The following is a 17,852-nucleotide window of genomic DNA, read 5'->3' on the forward strand; positions in this document are numbered from 1 at the left end:
CTTTGGACTCGCTGCTGATTACGATGCATACCGCTTACATTTTGCACATACATTACATTTTTTATGCACACTGTAAAAAGCTTTAGTAGTTAGAAAAACAAACAAATTACCTCATAATTCTGTTAATAACACCAAACTCTAACTGTGTGTCTCTCCCTGGGAAAGCTTGCTTTAAGTCAATTACAGCAGTGTGCTGGCTGTGCATCATAGATGGAGATTACAGCGGTAAGACTTTAATGCCCTCAGACACCTTCCCCTCCAGCTCCACCTCAACTTCCCGTGTCTCCTCCATCAGACGCTCATCTCGGCTCATCCACTCTTTCTCTGGACTCTTGAAAAGACACAGTGACCCATCGCCCTGCTGCCATGAAGACTGCTCTGGCTGTGCTGCTGCTCATCTCTCTGGCCTGCCACAGTAAGTTTTTAGGAAAAGGGATCAACTTTGCTGATTACATACTAATTGGAGACTTTGTGGTGGAGAGAATCCATTTTTTGGGGAGAATTAGTCACTATATTTCAAATTAAGCCTGTCTGTTGGACATACTTAAATACCTTTGAGTGTGGCAGATGTTCCCCAGTCTCAAATTGTAGGAGGCGACAGAAGCTGGATACTCTGCTCAGTGTGTGTGTGTGTGCGTGTGTGTTTACACCTGTGTGTATGGGTGAATGGACTAATAAGAAGGTCGTTGCATACCTGCATGCTTGCAGCCACTTTTTGAATATGCATGCTTAGTCTCAAGCCAGGCACTCTCTCCTGTTCTGTCTGTGAAGGCCATGCTCTCAAATGTCACACATGCGTGGCGTCCAATGAGGAAGACTGCAACCGTCAGGGCTCCACCACCTGTCCTCAGTACGCTGATGCCTGCTCCACCATCACAGGGCCCAGTGAGTAAACACTCACACACATATACATGTACAAACACACACAGAAAAACAAGCAGAACCAGTATGATGTGACTGGATACAGTAGTGCCTCACTAGAGGTCAGCACAACACTGACAACCCACTGCTTGATTGTGTCACAGATTCAGGAAACCAGTGCTCCTTAAAATAGTGCTCAAACAGTTTCCATTTCCATAAAAAAGAGTTTTTTTTTTTAGTCAATATTAAAATCCATAAACCACAAACTAATAAAACTCACTTAGCTGCTTCTCTTTTCTCATGCATTTAGCTGAAGGGGCTGTGGCAAGACCTTTTTCTGTTGGTAACAAAAATCTAAGATTGTTATTTCACAGAGTGAATTCGTAACAGATCAGATGCATCTGATGATATTCTAAGCACTAAAATGACCTAAAGTTTTTTTCACATATTGGTCACATGACATCTTTTACGTGTGTGTCCATTTGCGTGCTTGGAAAGTCTTCAGTTACTTCAACGCAGCTTACCCGTCACCCTCTCTGACCCGATCTCTTTCAGACACAGTTATGAAGTCGTGCACATACAAGGCCTTCTGTGACAAGGCTAACAGCGGCACTTCCGGAGCCAAGATGCATTGCTGCTTTGGCGATGACTGTAACGGGCCCCACAAGAGTCACAGCCACGGTGATCATCACAACAGCACAGGGGCAATTTCTTCCAGCCCAGTCCTGCTGATCACAGCCCTGCTGCTGCGTATGGCCTTGAGTCAGCTGTAAATTCCTCCATCTCTTCCTCCCTTTTTTTGTTTTGTTTTCCTTCCAGTGATTCATCACCTCCTCTTTATCTGTTTTATTTTTAAGTTCAAAAAAGGGATTTGAGTTGCAGAGAGTTTCATGTGGTTTGTGACAAATATCGTGTTTCAACGAGGGTTTTTGACGGCTGTGGTGGAAGGGAGTGTGGTCTGTTCTGCAGGTACAAGCTGCTTTAAAGCAGCTTCCTTTGTCTAAGTTATCATCCTCTCAAACAGTACCCTTGTTCTCTGTAGCAGCTTGTTGAATTTAAGAGGATTTGAACCTGGGGAGTGTTTGTGGTGAATAAATGTGTACAAAGTTAAGAACAGCTCACAGCTCTGATGCACCCAGGGGGGGACTCGGGTGTGGTTTTGGTAACTAAGTGCTGGGGTGCCTCACTAGTTTAGTGCACAGCTAGCTTGCTTCACACCATAGAACCACAAAACGAATCTCTTTCGCACGGTAATCTGAAACTGATTTAAAAGGTTTAAAATTGTCTGTGATGATGCTTTGTTATTTTATCTGTATGCAAGCTTGTCTGAATAAAGACCTAATCACACCCTTGTTTCGTGTGTGGGTGCAGTGCATGGTAAACTGTGGCTAAGGTACCCTTGGTGTGGCATTTGACACACTGCTCCTCACTAAATTTGTGTTTATGTTAATGTCTCTGATGTAAAAGCACACCTCGGCCGTCTTCTGTACAGTAAAGGAAACATTCAGTCTGTGATTTTCAGCAGCAACAGAAGGGTCTGCTGAAACTTCAAAGCTTCCTTTTGCAACAGTGTAAGTTAATTTCTGTGCAGTCGCCACAGGATATGAAATCAGTGAGGTAGGTCTCCGTCCTGAGGCAGGTCATATGACGTGCAACCACTTCCTCTTAACAGGAGGACACAATTTTTCCGAAAGCAACAAAAGTGAACACAGAATCCCTCCTGTGAATGTAGATATTTGTTATTTCAGCACTTACAAAGGTGTCGTGCTCAGATCCAGGAGAGACTTTACATGTGTGAAAACTTTAAAACCAGAATCTTGACTAAACTTGGAGTGAGATGTTGAAACTGAGAGGTCAGGTCAGTTCACATTTTAAGCCCTCTTTTTTTTTTTTTTAATCACTCAAGTGTTTCATCACAGACCTCAATTGTGGTCACTTTTGTGTAAAGGTGGAATAAAGCAGGCTTTAAGCATTTTATTAGAATACGCTGAGTTTCTTTACATCCTGTGGCAATGTCAGATGGATGACTTATTTCTTTACACAACATTTAACACTGAAGTTGCTGTTTTGCAAGTTAGACAAATTTAAGATACTTGCTAAAGTTTTATCTATGAGCTCTTCAACTTAAGTACCCATAGAAACTGCCAATAAGGTAATGTGTTAAAAAGGATCCTTTCTGTATAAGTTTAAAGCCTGAATTTCCATGAACACCTTTGACTGACAGCCTTAAACTCCTCCACACTTGCATATATTTGCTTTTGATGTGTCTTCTTTAACTTTGGATGTTTGTCTCTGATAGCACTGGGCTACACTAGTGCTTTGTCGTTGTGCTTCAACGGTCGTGCTTCGGGATATAAGGTTAGTAAATTATAAGTCTGATAACCACAAATGCTTTCTCATGGAATATGTTTTGCATATTTTTTTTGCACGGGATCACATGCAGCTACAACACTCAACTCTTCCAATAGCACGCACTAATCGGCATAACCGACCGTTTTCTCTTTATCTAAATAATGCAGGACTTTCATGCAGGCGTGCGGCTGCTATTGATGACACTGTGGTCATGTGACACGATAATTTATGGGGTTAAAGGTCTGCAGAGGAGCTCTATCAACAAATACACTTACAACTACACGACGAAGTTGATTTTTTTTTTTCCTTTTTAATGTGTGAAAGCGTTTGAAACAGTTTAAAGGGTTCCCGTGATGCAGTTAATATCTTTAAATTTGAACAACAGCCCCGCTTTTGGTGGAGAACCTTTAACTTTAGGCTTACTTTATATATATTTTAAAGCACCAACTGTTTGTGGCATAACATCTCGCACCTGTCAGCCTCACCTGCCAGCGGTAATGACACGTGAGTCTTGTATTCCTGTTTATCCAGGTTTACACTCCCTTCCCTTTCAGCTGTTCTATGTGAACTACCGGGTTCATCTGAGCGTGTGCGTCTCGTGTTTGTCGTTTTTTTGGGTTTTTTTTTTGCAACTTAAAACTGAAGATAAAAGTAGTGTGTGTGTGTGACAGAGGGAAAAAAAAAGACCTGTTCAGATTAAAGCAGCAGCAGACAGGAGGAGGAGGAGAGCCCTGCTTGTGCTCATGGGACGCATAGATCACATCCGGGGCTGGTTTATTCTAATAACGAAACGTCCAACCCGGAAAAAAGGACAAGTCTTCTGTAATCGGATCACACAAACAAATTGAAGAGGGTGTCGGAGTTTCACGCACGCCGGTCTTGCGAATATCCACGGCTTATTTTAGGTTTTAAAAACTTTATTTAGCATGCTTCTGTTCACCAAACTCGCGTCTCTCTCCGCTGCTTCGTAGCCCTGCGGGGCGCTGGCTTTGGCGCACGCCGACTCTCCATAGCGGGTAAGTTAAGTCGACAGGGGTACTTTGTGACTTTGTGTGTGTGTGTGTGTGTGTGCGCGCGCGCGGTACAGTAGGTGTGGCTGGCCGTTGAGTCGTTGGATCTGGTGAGTCAGTGCAGGTCATCTGAGCTGAACAAATGTAATGTCTGTCAGGTGTTGCTGAGTAATTGCGCCTGATCACATTTTGACACTTTTCATTGCATGCTCATAATCACGTTGGACATGCACGCGCATGGCAGTCAAGCTTGGTATCCAGGGGCGTGCTGCACGCCGCTGCTTTTACTGTCAGTTAAACGATTTGCTCGATTAACTGGTCCACAAAATGCCAAACATCTTAAAATAGCGCTCCAGACTAGACGAAAACCCCCCAATTGTGTTCCGGATTTCAAGATCCGGATTTCTGCTTTTGTATAATCCTTTAAGATCATTTTATTTATTTATTAAATTTTACATAAAAGTGATTGTAGGGAGTGTTGAAACTACTTGGGTGAAGATTGTTTGATGACACAACAAACTGTATTTTTATTTTTATTTTATTAAGGAGCTATTCACAGTTTTCACACCTCAAAGTTAACTCAAATACCAGAGGAAGAACTACCGAGCCTGTCTTTAGCAGCTCTGGGGTGAACTTTGATAAATCTGAGAACAAAGTAAAGCATTTACCAGGCAGAACAAAAGATGCTGCACTGCTGTAATATGTCTGTAACAAGTTCCCCCAACGATTAAGAAGAACATGACTAAACCTCTCAGACATGCCACACGTTGGTCTAAGAGATTTACTATCAGTTTCTGTCAAACTGTGTTGTGTTTGCACACAGATGAAGCAGATATGTAAAGGTGCTGTAGGTGGTTTTCATTTCATTACCTTGGATGTGGTATAAGTCAATTAATATCGCTGCTGTGATCTGTACATTCTGTTTTCCTGCACACAAACTGATGATTGCTCTGTTTATATTATCCTGCCACGTTTCAAAGCTAAGGTACTTGATAGAAATGTAAAGACAGTTGAAATGACATTTGTCAATGTAGTTTTACCAAAGATGCCACAGCTTCGCCGCTGCTTGTCTTTATAATGGCCAAGCCAGATGTTTTCTGATGCCCAAAATGGTTTATTGTGCACATGGGTGCATGTGTGGGGAGTGTGCTACTGTCAGAGCTGACCTCTGTGGCATCGTTTTCATTTTTCCATTACACCAAGACTTTCTGTAGAGCGCCTCTGTATCTTTGACCTATTTAAATAGCAGCAGACTAACACATCAGAAGCACAACCCACTAATTTTTTCAAAGCAGTTTCAAAATGAAACATTTTCTTACCCACGAACTCAAAAATAGATTCACTGGAGATTCATCGGCACGGTGAAGACATAGTCTGTGTTTGTCTTCTGTTCCTCTGAGCGGGTTGTCTGAATATTTTCATGGAAATGTTGATAATTTCCATCTCCTGAAGGCTTCCGAGCCAGGACGAGCCCGTAAAAAAGTACTGGCAGGGCGCACGGCCATTCAGTCTTGATTATGTATTTTATATGACTGTCACGTTATAATTTTTGGTCTTGTATAAAAAGATCAGTCACAGATGTGGCCTAGTTTGCCATCATATTACCTTTGTGGCCTCATTACATTCAAGTTTTTCCATAGATTCAAATCTAGTAAGGATCTTCCAAATGGATCTATTAATTTATTTGATTATTTATTTTACTGGGTGCATCCAACTTTGGAGTTTGTCTTTGTGATTACTTCACATTTAGTTGACAGAGATGCAAAAGAGGCTCCGTCAACAGTGAAAGTTCCTTTGGCAACTTCAGGAGGACAAGAATATAAATGAAGCCATAAGCCTTGTGGTTCCCCATTAGAAAAATAAATACTATGAGATGTTTGCCAATTGATAAAATGTAATTGAAAGTCTATAGAGCTGAAGCTCTCTGGGCCAAATGAGCCTCGACTGTGTTGAGGAATCAGTCAGCAGCTTGGTGATTCACACGCATGGCATTGTTTCAATGAACAAATCTCACCAGCTTTCTCCCCCTCCTCTCATCTTCTTTCTTCCCTCCCTTGCTCCCTGCCTTTCCTCCCTCTCCTCTCTCCTTGCTCCTCTCTCTTCTCTGGCCAATGGAAATGTGCGTGTGTGCAGATCATGAGTGCAGTCTGTAATTTTTGGCTGTGGTGGAGGGCCTCAGCTCAGCCTCGGGCTTCAGGGTTTGCTGCACAGCCTCAATCACGTCACATGAAAAACTGCTGAGTGCGAGTGGTCTATTTCTTCCTGCGTGTGTGCGCGCATGCATGCCTGTGTGCGCTTGAACACTAAATGAAAGATGATTTATCCTCCACATCTGCCTGTCTTTGCCTCCTGTTGCTCCCTTCACATGTTGTCTCTCTTTGTCCATCCCACTCGAATCTTTCTCTTCCTAACTGTCCGTCTGTCCCCAGTGATATGTGATATCGACAGCATGCCGTACGTGGACCGGTTGAACCGTGTGTGCGGCTTCCTGGACATCGAAGAGAAGGAGAACAGCTGCCGCTTCCAGAGACGATACTTCATCCTTGACACGCAGGGAAATGCACTGCTGTGGTATATGGACAACCCTCAGGTGCTCCACACGCGCATGCACGACCCACACTTTCACAAATAGCAAGAGGAAATGAAATTGACCAATAGTGGTCATATAACCTTGGACTCTGAGCCAACGACGAGTCTGTGTATTTGTGTTTGTATGCAGAACCTGCCCAGTGGAGCCAGCTCTGTTGGCAGCCTGAAATTAACCTACATCTCTAAGGTAAACCACTTTCATGACTGACTCCGCAGTGTGGTTGCATACAGTAAAGTCCAGCGCACCAACTTAGTTATCTAAAATGCGAGCACACAAGAATTCACAGAATACACACAAATAGCATGCAAATTTGTGCAAGAGTTCATAGATACACAAAGAGGTCAGAGTTATCTCTAGTTAACGGTCACATGCAGCGCAGAGCTGAGGCAGACGCTGTGAAGTTTTCCAGATGTCAGCGCGCTCACTGAGGTAACCACAGATAATGACATCTGGCTCCTCTGCACTGCAGCGCTGACGGCTTCTCCCTGGACACTCAGTCAGAGCTATGTCAAAAATGTGAATCTTCTATTCCTCTGTTTTTTTTCACTCCTTTCAGTTTATATTCACATTTCTTTTCTCTTCTTCTATCCTCAGGTGAGTGAAGCTACAACGAAGCAAAAGCCCAAGACAGAGTTCTGCTTTGGTGAGTTTTTTAGGGAGGAACAGAGTGACGCTGATGAAATGCTTCACAATCACATAATCTCCCATATGTGATAGTATTGTCCATTGCATTTAATGTGGATATTTACGGAACTGATTTCTTCTCCGGCAGTCATCAATGCACTTTCGCGACGGTACTTCCTGCAAGCCAATGATGTGACCGACATGAGAGACTGGGTGGCTGCTCTCAACAAGGCCAGCAAGATAACAGTAAGTGCCGTTACATGAGAAAATGCTTGATCTAGCAGTTATTGGTGGTGTTAGGGTGGGGGAGTGGGGGTTGTTTCCACCTGAGTGCAGGAAGCTGCAATTTTGCTGCGGTGGGACTGAAACCAGTTTGACCCAGGCGGCTGCAAATGCCAGCCCGTTGCCCACAGATACCCCTTCACACACGCACACACACACACAGACACACACACACATGCACACAGACACATTGCTGAATGAGGAAACTGTGAATGTGCAAGAAGACGAGTGATAACACAAACGTCACTGCGGTGAAGGTGTCGAAACTTGTTCATATGTATTTGCATAATATTTGTGTGAGCTCAATGAAATGTCCGGGAGCCTCGTTGATCAGTGATATTCAGATGTCTCCTGATGGAAGGTAACAGAGAAGAGTGTCTCTCTGCCTCTCTCACCTGCTCACTGACACAGGAAGCGGCACTGTTCACTCTTTTTCACTTCCCCATCGAGGGCAGGGCTGCTCTGCCGCCTTTTTTTTTTTTTTTTTTCTTTCATCTTTTCTTTTTCTTTTTCTGAGCGAGTGTAAAAAAGGAAATCATGATGTAATTGCAGGAATAAAAGTAGCACGGGGGGGAAGTAAAGTTATTAAAATGCATCTCTTAATATTTGTCTGTTTGAGCTAGATGTGTTGCAGTTTATTAGGAAATTATACATTTAGCTGAATGATTCAGCTGTATGACCAGTTTTGGGAAACTGTAGGCTAGATAACGGCTCTAAAAGCAGAAAATGCAGCACAGCATCACACAGCCCTACTATTGTTTTTACTGTATGACCAGCATGCACCTGCAAATCTGTTGTTTTTCTTCTTTTCCTGCTCCCTACTTGATATACACCCCACGCTAACATTTGCGTGTCTAGTGGGCTTTATTTGCTTGGATACACTTGGTTGCGCTTTCGTGCATCAGTGGACTTTGAGAAAGCTTGCAATCTCTCATAGCAGATCACATTTGAGGTGTTTTTCAGTTATCTCTGCAGTAAAACAGTCACGGTGTTGTGGCGAGCGTATGACTAAAAGTATTCCCAGAGTGAGGAAGCGCGGCTGTGGAAATTAAACAATTAAGTCCTTTTATTTGCTCTCAGAGGTGTCCCGTCTGTTCACAGGTGCCTAAGTCTTGCCCTGCACCTGTGAGGCCTGATGTGACCACAGTGATCAGTGACGCTCAAGGAGGGAAGAGACAACAGGCCTACAAGGCTGAGATTATTGGCGGCGTGGTGGTGCACACTCCTATTCAGGTAAAATGAATAGGACAGACACACACACACACTTTTTTTTAGCATTATAAGAATCAAAACTGTGGCAAAAGCACACAAAAATGCGGTGTGCTAAGCTAGTCTGAGTTATCGACAGTGTTGGTTTCCGTGACCATGATATCTAAAGTGATAATAAAGATGGTTTTCATGAAATGTTTCAGAACGACAATGAAGAGACGGAAGGGAGAGAGAGGAAGGGCAACAGGCCGGGTTTGCTGAGATGTGGTTACTGTGTTAAACAGGGAAATGTGGTGAGTCTCATAACAGGTTCAGACTGAGACTGAGTCTGAGTAAAAAACAGCATGAGTGTGGAAATGGTAATGTGGTATGTGTTTCAGAGGAAGAGCTGGAAGAGGCGGTTTTTCACCCTGGATGACAACGCAGTCAATTACTACAAGACTGAGTCGGTGAGAAACCAGGGTTTTCATGTTTTTGCCCCTGTTTCTACATGCTTCAGAGTGACTGTTATCTTTGTCTGAATATTTTTGTCCCAAAATTTTGAAAACTACAGTGTTATAGCAGCCAAAACATTAAAAAATAACTCACAATAATACAAAAACAAAAAATCTGTCCTAGGAGAAAGATTTTATCCGATCTATTCCACTGAGGGACATTCAGAAGGTGCATGAATGCCTCGTCAAGTCGGGGTGAGTAAAACATGAAAGTTGTCTGAGTCTGCCAGCATTTTTGCTTTCCCTCTGTCTGGTTATCGCTATACTATGTAAACAATTGTGAATACTTGCATGTGAGCAGATGATGCACTCTTAACCGGTTTTAAAGTGTTGCATTGCATGTATGGACGGACAAGTTTATCCTTATCATTTTTAGATGAGTTTCACAGGTTTTAAAAGAGGCCCTTAAATATAAGTTATAAATGGTGTGAACAAAGGTAGTGAAAGTTTGAAATAATGAGGTCAACATGTGATCGTTATGAGCCAAACGTGTAGGCTTCGGTCTGATCTAAACCCAGATTATTTTTTTTCTACTCATAACTCTGTGAGCCTTCTCAGAGAAGCTCCTCTCACCTGCTGCCCAAACCTTCTGTTTGCGAGAGGCAGCTAATCAGAAGACAGCTGGCTCAAAGGGAGCAAAAACAAATAGCTTTAGACAGATGATAAACTGAAGAACTGCACCATGGCTCAGTATTAGGAAATTAGGTTACACTTTATGATACGCCCCATGACTAAAACTGTAATTCCTCTGTAATTAAATTAAACTTTTTTTATTTGAAATTACAATCTAATTATATTTCCCTACAAATGCTTAAAGGTAGGTAGACTACCAAAAGGTGTTAACAAGTCAGGATTTTACAGGAAACACTGAAATAATTGCACTGTGTAAGTAATTTTATGCCGTACAGTAATTTTAAGTATTGCATAACTGAAATGCACTCCATAATATGGCCCCTGCCCCAAAAAGTACAGCATACTTACAGTATAAGATGGGGAAATATTGTATTTTTATCCATAAAATGACCAAGAAATTACAAAATATCTAAAATTACTTACAGTATCATTTCTGTCTTTTTTTTTCCTGTAAAATACATCAAGTTATGCACTACTTAGATTTATTTACAATATAATATTTTTTTGGTTTCCTCTAGAAACCTGTCTTGTTACCCCCTTTTTATTCTAGTGTACCGTATTTTTCGGACCATAAGGCGCATTAAGCGAAACAAGCATTAGCATTCATCCTCCAGCTTCACTGTTTATGTTATGCTAGCGATCACGTAGCACATCATTATATACCAGCTAGTCCAACTTCAGTAACCCTACAAACTTCACTGCTGTTTCGTTTTCTGTCTTCATTTATGTTGGAAGTTATAGCAGAGCTGTACGTTTTAATTTTTTCAGAAATCTCTCAGTCAGAACATCATGTTTCGGTGGAAACTAGCGAGCTAACTGCCTGCTAACTTCTAACTCTGTTAAATTTAATAAATTCTGTTTTCATGGATGCCTGGATGTTAAACTTAATTGTTACACCTGGTAAAGCAGCAAAGCTGATCATTTTATTAATGATGAAAGAATTTAGACAGTTTTTAAGTCTCAGTGATGCCGCATTGTACGTTTGACTTTGGGACCTGAAGGGAAGGAGTTTTGGACCCAGATAACTCCGAGGTTCCTGACTACGGTAGCCGCAATGCTCAAGCGGTGCGGCTTCGTTGCTTACCAAAGTCGTACTAAGACATTTTTTGACAGATGTTTGAGTGCCGTGAACCACATAAAATCGGTTCGAGGTCAGTAAGCAAAACCAGAATTCATACATAAGGCGCACTTTCGGTATACATGTCTTTAAGTATTTGTAGGTAGGTAAATATAATTAGATTACACTTTAAAATAAAATACATAGAAATTCCATTTAATTACAGGGGGATTACGTCCTTAGTCACTGGCCATATTATGAACTGTTGCAGAAAATTAAGAATTATTTAGTATTGTAAATTCACAGCTACTGTAATCAAGAGTCCAAGAAAAACTGGAACTGCAAATGATCATCATAGGTCCCCTTTTAAATATCAGTGCAAGATAAAGTTTTATATATTTTATAGTTTATATAGTTTTAGCTCATGATCCAGTATTAAAGTTGGACACTGAATACAACTTGACAGCTGGAGAAGTTGTGGATGGTCTTAAAAAATACATGGAAAATATTTTTGTTCAGATCTTTAGTATGAGTTTTTGGAGTTTTTATAAATGGACATTACAAACAAACTTTATTTTCATGTCTACCGTCTTATTGTATGCACTGTTACAGTGTTTTTCCCCCCTCTGTTGAAACCTCTCTTTCTCCCTTAATAATTAGTCACTTTAGGCTTGAAGTTGAGCTTCAGTTGCGAACCTATTAGATTCATTTGTATATACTTGCTGAACTTGAATGTATAAGTATTGTAAATGACACTGTAAAACACACTCTAGCTTTTGTCCCTTTCTTTAGCTGCTTTAAGTTTTAACTTTTTGCATCCATCAGGGAGCTCCTGCTTAGAGACAACCTCTTTGAGATCATCACCAGTAACCGAACGTTCTACATTCAGGTAAAACCTTGTTCTCCTTTTCTATACAACACAAGGCCTGCATTCATGAAATGAAGGGAATGTCCCTGTTGTATTTTTAGATATTTGAATAAGAACAGAGAAGCTCTGTATTCCCTGGAGACACCGTCCTGATCTGTCGACATGTTTTCTCTAAATGCTCTGCTGCTGAAGTGTGGCGCAGTCGCTTTTTTAAGGAGCATGCGAAGTTTGTTTTTGTGAAAGGGGCACAGCCATCTGTTACCATAACAACAATAATATCCGTTCCCCCTCCTCTCCCCCGGGAGAACAGCTGACGGAGGCGTTGGGGGCTGGATCAGATAGGAAGTGCGGGGATAGAGACAGACTGCAGGCATGAGCGCTTTTGTTTGTTTGTGCAAGGGAAAAAAAGGAAGTGTGAAAAACAAATAATAAAATTAAGTAAATAAAAACAGGATAACCACAACTTCTCATTCCGTGTGTGGACACTGTAATAAAAAGTGATCTAAGCTAAAATAAAGATGAATATTGGAGTCCTTACACACCTTTAATAGCTTGAGAGCGGATAGTGATCTCCTGTCGTGCATTCTTTCCAAACATAAACACATGACAAGTAAGTACAGTTACCACCGAGGATAATTTTTGAGTACTGTTCTAGCTTTTTTTCTGATAACATCAGGCAATTCCCATGTAGTGCCAAACCACAATAATAGTTGCCTTAAGGTGCTTTATATTATAAGATGAAGACACTACAATAATAGAAAACCCAAACAATCAGACGACCCCCTATAAGCACGCAGCTGACGACAGTGGGAAGGGAAAACTCGCTTTTAATAGGAAGACACCTCTGGCAGAATCAGGCTAAGGGGTGGCGATCTGCCAAGACCAGTTATGGTTGGGAAAGGGGGACAGGAGGAAAGACAGCCAGAGATTATTAATAACTAATGATTAAGTGCAAAGTGGTGTATAAACACATAGAGAGTGAAGAAGAAATGCTCAGTCCACACCAGCAGCCTAGATGTATTGTAGTGTAACTCAGGAAGGGTATGGGGTCATGTGAGCCAATCCTAAGTTTAAGCTTTATCAAAAAGGGAAAAGAGTGTCCAGGGTTGCCAGTTTGGAATTTGTCTGTGGAGCTTGCTCCAAAGACGAGGGAAGCTGAAAGCTCTGTCTCCCATTCTATTTTTATGATTAATATTTGTGTTGCTGTCGAACACCAGCGATATCTTTGCTGATGCCTCACTACCTGCTGAAGCGAGTTCTGGTGCTCTGCCTTTGGCAGCTGGGTAATTTGAGCCTGGTTCTGTTGGAGGCTTCTTCCTGTTAAAAATGAGTTTTTCCTTCCCGCCATTGCCAGGTGGTTGCTCATAGAGCATTGTTTGATTTTTGGGTCTTTACCTTACAGTATACAGCACCGTGTGACGACTGCTGTTGTTGCGTTTTGGCCTTATTAAAGGGCAGGTAACAAGCACAAAAGCTACCATGAAACATAACATGGGCCCTTTCTCTCTACAGACAGACTCGCCAGAGGAAATGCATGGTTGGATCAGGGACATTCAGATGAAGATCCAGGATTTCAGGGGTCCCTCTAAGGTAACTCTATCTTCAGAAATGGATAATTCTTTACTTCTAGCTAGAAGTTATTGGGAGAAAAGTGTAAATCCTTGCTTACGATTGACAGCGGGGATGCTTTTGTCTCTTTAATTGCAGGGTTTTTCTTTTAAACGTGCTTCTTCGTGCTATCGGAGTTACAATCCTTCCTCTACATCTCGTGGTTCGCAGAGTGAAGCAGATAGGAGACCTCAGCTGGTGAAGTCCTGCTCTGTGGCGCCAGGATGGCAGCCCTGGACACCCGTTCCATCGTGTGAACCGTCTATCATGGATAACGAGGATGAGGACAGCGCCTTCAGCTCTGTGCCACTCTCCTCTTCGTCCACCTCCTCATCTGCTTCCTCCTCCTCAAACTCCCTCTCTACCCAAAATCCTTGCCCCGTCACACATCCGGCACCTTCGGCCAGTGGACTGGGGATGCTCACAGCATCCGCAGATGCGGCGAGTGGGCGTCGAAGGCACCGCTCGCAGCCTCAGCCTCAAACCGGCTGCAGCTTTCCCTTCAGCCTGGATGACGACAGCATCCGCACCACAGACGTGTAATCCAGAGATGTTTGAGGAGACTCCTGCGTGGGCTGTGCTGACACCTGTTTTTAAATGAATGTGACTCCTATTGAAGGGCCACTGTGACCATCTGCCTCAATGCCAGGCCGTGAGCTTGGTGCCCCCTACTGGTGAAGTAGCACTTATACAGATGAAGGATGCACCCGGCTGCAGGAAGGCTAAGAGGCACAGTGTTTGTTGTACACAGGCCTGTGAACAGATAAGATGGAGTGTTTTCTTTTTCCTTTTTTTGTAAGTGTAACTTCCTCTGAAAACTTGAATGATTTTGTTGATTATTGCCGACTGTAAAATGATGGCACACGCTTTTCACTCTGTGGCTTTGCTCCTATCAGCAGGACCCCATTATCACCCCAGTTACAAGTGTTCACATTCACAATATATTTTTATGTCCAAGCTTGTTTTTGTGTTTAAATGTATCAGACGGTTGTGTTTCTTTTTTTTCCGGGCCAACAGTGTTTTCCTTCTTTGCTCTTGAGGGGCATCGTGTGTGGAAAAACTTCACATAATAATTAACAAGCATTTTATACCTGTTGTCTTTCATGTGTTTTGCCATGAAAACCCTCAGAGGCAAGTAAAGGGGGAAAAAAATCTGGTGATCCATTTCTAAACCTGCTCTATGTTGTTTCTTCTCTTGTTTGTATGAATTAAGAATGGCTAACATTTTTTTTTTACATTTCATTCACTTTTTGCTAAATGTCATCTATTTGCTCTGTCTTCCTGTAAGGCTTTGCTCTTGCTATAGTCATTTTAGCCACATTACGCCAACACTCCATTTTTAAAGCAGACAAAGCCAGACATGTTTTCCCTTTAGTTGGATTATTGTGTCTTAAAGGGAGCACACAAGTTCACCCATGGCTTGACACGCCTTCCACAACAGCAACTCTAAGGTACTAGGAAGATTGTACAGTTGATGCGAAGAAGAGTAACACTAATGACTGTGTGCACGATAACATCTGTATCAACGCAATTTACTTCAGCTTGTGTCCGCTGGCATGTTTTTTTCGCAGCATGCTGGGAAAACCCAACCCACCTACGTACGTCAAAAGAAAAGCAAGATGGGAACTTTAGATAAGTTCTTAAGACATAACAAATTAACAAATGCTTTAAGCTTAGAACATGGCACAGTGGGACCTGTCAACCTCTCATGGCCAATATAAGCATTACAGAAATGGCAAAGGGCAGGAAATTTTTTTTTTTTTTTTTTTTACTTGTTTTCAGTGAAAAAAACCCATAGAAAAGCCCGTTTTTCTCACAAAAGGTTTTTCTTCCAGCTGTTTTCCAACATGAGAAGAAAGTGAGTTGGAAAAATGGTTCTGACACTGGCAGCCTTTGCCTCTTTTTTTTAAAATGTGCCAGAGCATTTTAGGGGGAAAATTTAATTTAGAAAATTAACCTTGCCAAACCAGCCCTTGTTTTTCATAAACCCGGGATGGAGAACAAGTTAGAGTTTGCAAATGGATCTCTGCAAATTTTTGTTCTTGCTTGCCTCTCAGGGCTTTCGTATCCACCACTATTAATATTAATACTTGGCTTAAAGATCAATTTTCAGTAAGCTGTGACTCTTCCGTTTGGTTTGAACACGGTACCATACTAATGCTGCAGTGTTTTCATGGTACTAATTTAGCTCAGTTGTTGGTAAAGCAGTTTTCTTTTTGCAGAATTATGTGGGAAGATTTGCGACTGCCTTGGGTAATGTTATCTGCACTTTGTGTTTCTTATTTTTACTTGTGTTTTTTTTCTTGTTTTGTCACAGCTTTCACACCATGTACTACAGTTTCCTCTTAGATTATGCCTTTTGTTTTTTACACCCTTGTTAGGTTCACCTTGAGATTTCATTGATGTGGTACCAGGTTTATTCCTGTTTCCGTTTTCTGATGCTATATGCACTCATCTGCCTGCAATTAAGCTTAATTTTCTTTCTTGTGAATAAAACAAGGCTTTTTATTTGTCTAGTTTAGGCTGTTTTTGATTTTTAAGGTTTACAACTTTCCCACCTTCTGTCATGTAATGCCTTGTATGCCCATACAGAGTTTAAACCTAAATACATTGTAACGTTAAGGTTATCTTTTGATCGAAGTGATGCTGGTGAGTCTTAAAAACTTTTTATGTGTTTTCTCTGTAAAGGGCGAAAATCCCCAACTTCCAAACATTCAAAGGGTCAGTGCCAGAACACTTGCCCTTTAACACTGTCACCTTAAAACACATGCATGACATATAGACACAAACACGAGCGTGCATGCACACGCCAATTGAGTGGCCAGAGGCTGAGTTAAGTGAAGTGTTTCACACATCCAGTGCAAAGTCCATTAGATAAATTGCCCTAAAACTCTGTCCTGACCTCTGTCCACTTCGCTCTGTGCCTCCTAGGGCAGCTGTGCGACTGGTGAGGGTGAAATGTCTCCAACTGAACAGCTTAAATTGTGTCAGTATAGGTAAAAAGGCCCTCAGTGCTCGTGAAATGTCAGCTGTGTTGAAATGAGTTCTCAGTCTGTTAAAGACAAAGCTCCTGGAGGTAATGAGAGAAATACAAGCAGAAACACGTGGCAGGAAAAGTGGAGATGAAGCCAGTGACTAATTTTTTACGAGGTTTAGGAAAGAAAAGAAGAAATGAAGTGGATAGGGGGTGACATTCTGGGGAACGTGTACCTGTGTACGACCTCCAGGTTTAAAAACTTCCTTAACTGTGGGGCTTGGCTTGGATCTGAAACTTGAAAGCAACACAGAAAGCTCAGAAGTAATCTGAGGAGTTTCTTGCCTCTCTGAATTTGTTCATAGTTTGAGAAGCAAAGAGATAAACGTCTGGAAATACAGCGTCACGGTAGAAGCCTTCGAGGTTGAACTTCTTTTTCCTGTCTGCACAAATATAACTTAAAGGTCACACAGCACTTCGGTCTGATGCCTGTGAGTGACAGGCAGCTATGAGGGCAGGCAGACACACTGCTCCCCTAAATGTTAATGTTCCCACATGAATGACTCTGCAGCACACTGCACTCTCTCTCTCTCTGCCTCCTGCTCACATTGGTTACACTCTGGTGATTTTAAATGTTACAAAATAAAATTATTTCTCTCAGCAGAAATGATTTTACGATTAAAGCTTGTTGTTGCTTGTACACCGATTTGAGGAGTCTGTAAGTGATGGAGTTAAATACAGCGGGTTTTATTTGTTTCTTATGACATCTTATGATAATCATCTCTTATGCTACCAGTTATTAGTTCCCCGTTTGCAGAAGATTACCACTAGAGGGAGCTGTGATACACCGCACTTCATTCAACATACTATGAGGCTGTCAAAACACTCAATGAGCAGCATGCTTGTAGTTCAGTGAGATTACATTGACCTGCTGTAAACCCCCTAAAAAGTCTGACAAGAAGCTGTAAAGCCTTTCAGCATTAAAGCACTGAAAGAGTATTATAAATCTGAACAGTTGCAGCATTTTCCCAATGATTTTCACACTAATCCCCTGCAAGATATAAGCACAATAATAAAACCAAGGAGGGCAAATCATAACAAAGACTTGTTTAGAAAAGAAGTGTATTATCAGTAATCACAGACTGGCTGTATTATATAAAAATAAACACATTAAAACTAGACAGACTCGGTCAAGTTTTGTTCTAGAGAAAAAATCTTTTGTATATAAATTTGATTCTCCGGGGGTTTAAGGGTTACTTTGTGTTTTGTATAGCTTATAGGCCCTGAATA

At 41.7% G+C, this 17,852-nt stretch overlaps 2 protein-coding genes across 4 annotated transcripts; both read left to right on the forward strand.

Moving 5' to 3' along the window:
• The first annotated feature begins 17 nt into the window (after window positions 1-17).
• Window positions 18-1,637, forward strand: LOC146376107 (uncharacterized). Its single transcript, XM_084945628.1, has 3 exons — window positions 18-415; window positions 772-885; window positions 1,417-1,637. The coding sequence occupies exons 1-3, from the start codon at window positions 367-369 to the stop codon at window positions 1,632-1,634; spliced, it is 381 nt and encodes a 126-aa protein (XP_084801754.1). The 5' UTR covers window positions 18-366; the 3' UTR covers window positions 1,635-1,637.
• Window positions 1,638-3,566: 1,929 nt separating this feature from the next.
• On the forward strand, window positions 3,567-16,104 carry plekha2 (pleckstrin homology domain containing A2). Of its 3 annotated transcripts, none has more exons than XM_084945624.1 (12): window positions 3,567-3,717; window positions 6,653-6,813; window positions 6,943-6,999; window positions 7,408-7,456; window positions 7,586-7,683; window positions 8,821-8,952; window positions 9,132-9,221; window positions 9,309-9,377; window positions 9,547-9,617; window positions 11,938-12,001; window positions 13,493-13,570; window positions 13,688-16,104. In XM_084945624.1, the coding sequence occupies exons 1-12, from the start codon at window positions 3,567-3,569 to the stop codon at window positions 14,129-14,131; spliced, it is 1,464 nt and encodes a 487-aa protein (XP_084801750.1). In that variant the 3' UTR covers window positions 14,132-16,104. The 3 variants fall into 3 exon arrangements, with proteins under 3 accessions (XP_084801750.1, XP_084801752.1, XP_084801753.1); XM_084945626.1 differs by having other exon boundaries at window positions 13,760-16,104; XM_084945627.1 differs by lacking the exon at window positions 3,567-3,717 and having other exon boundaries at window positions 6,673-6,813.
• The last annotated feature ends 1,748 nt before the right edge of the window (window positions 16,105-17,852 follow it).

The sequence above is a fragment of the Perissodus microlepis genome, chromosome 12, assembly GCF_051167445.1.
Source record: "Perissodus microlepis isolate ML-2025 ecotype Zambia chromosome 12, ASM5116744v1, whole genome shotgun sequence".
In the NCBI taxonomy this organism is placed as follows: domain Eukaryota; kingdom Metazoa; phylum Chordata; class Actinopteri; order Cichliformes; family Cichlidae; genus Perissodus; species Perissodus microlepis.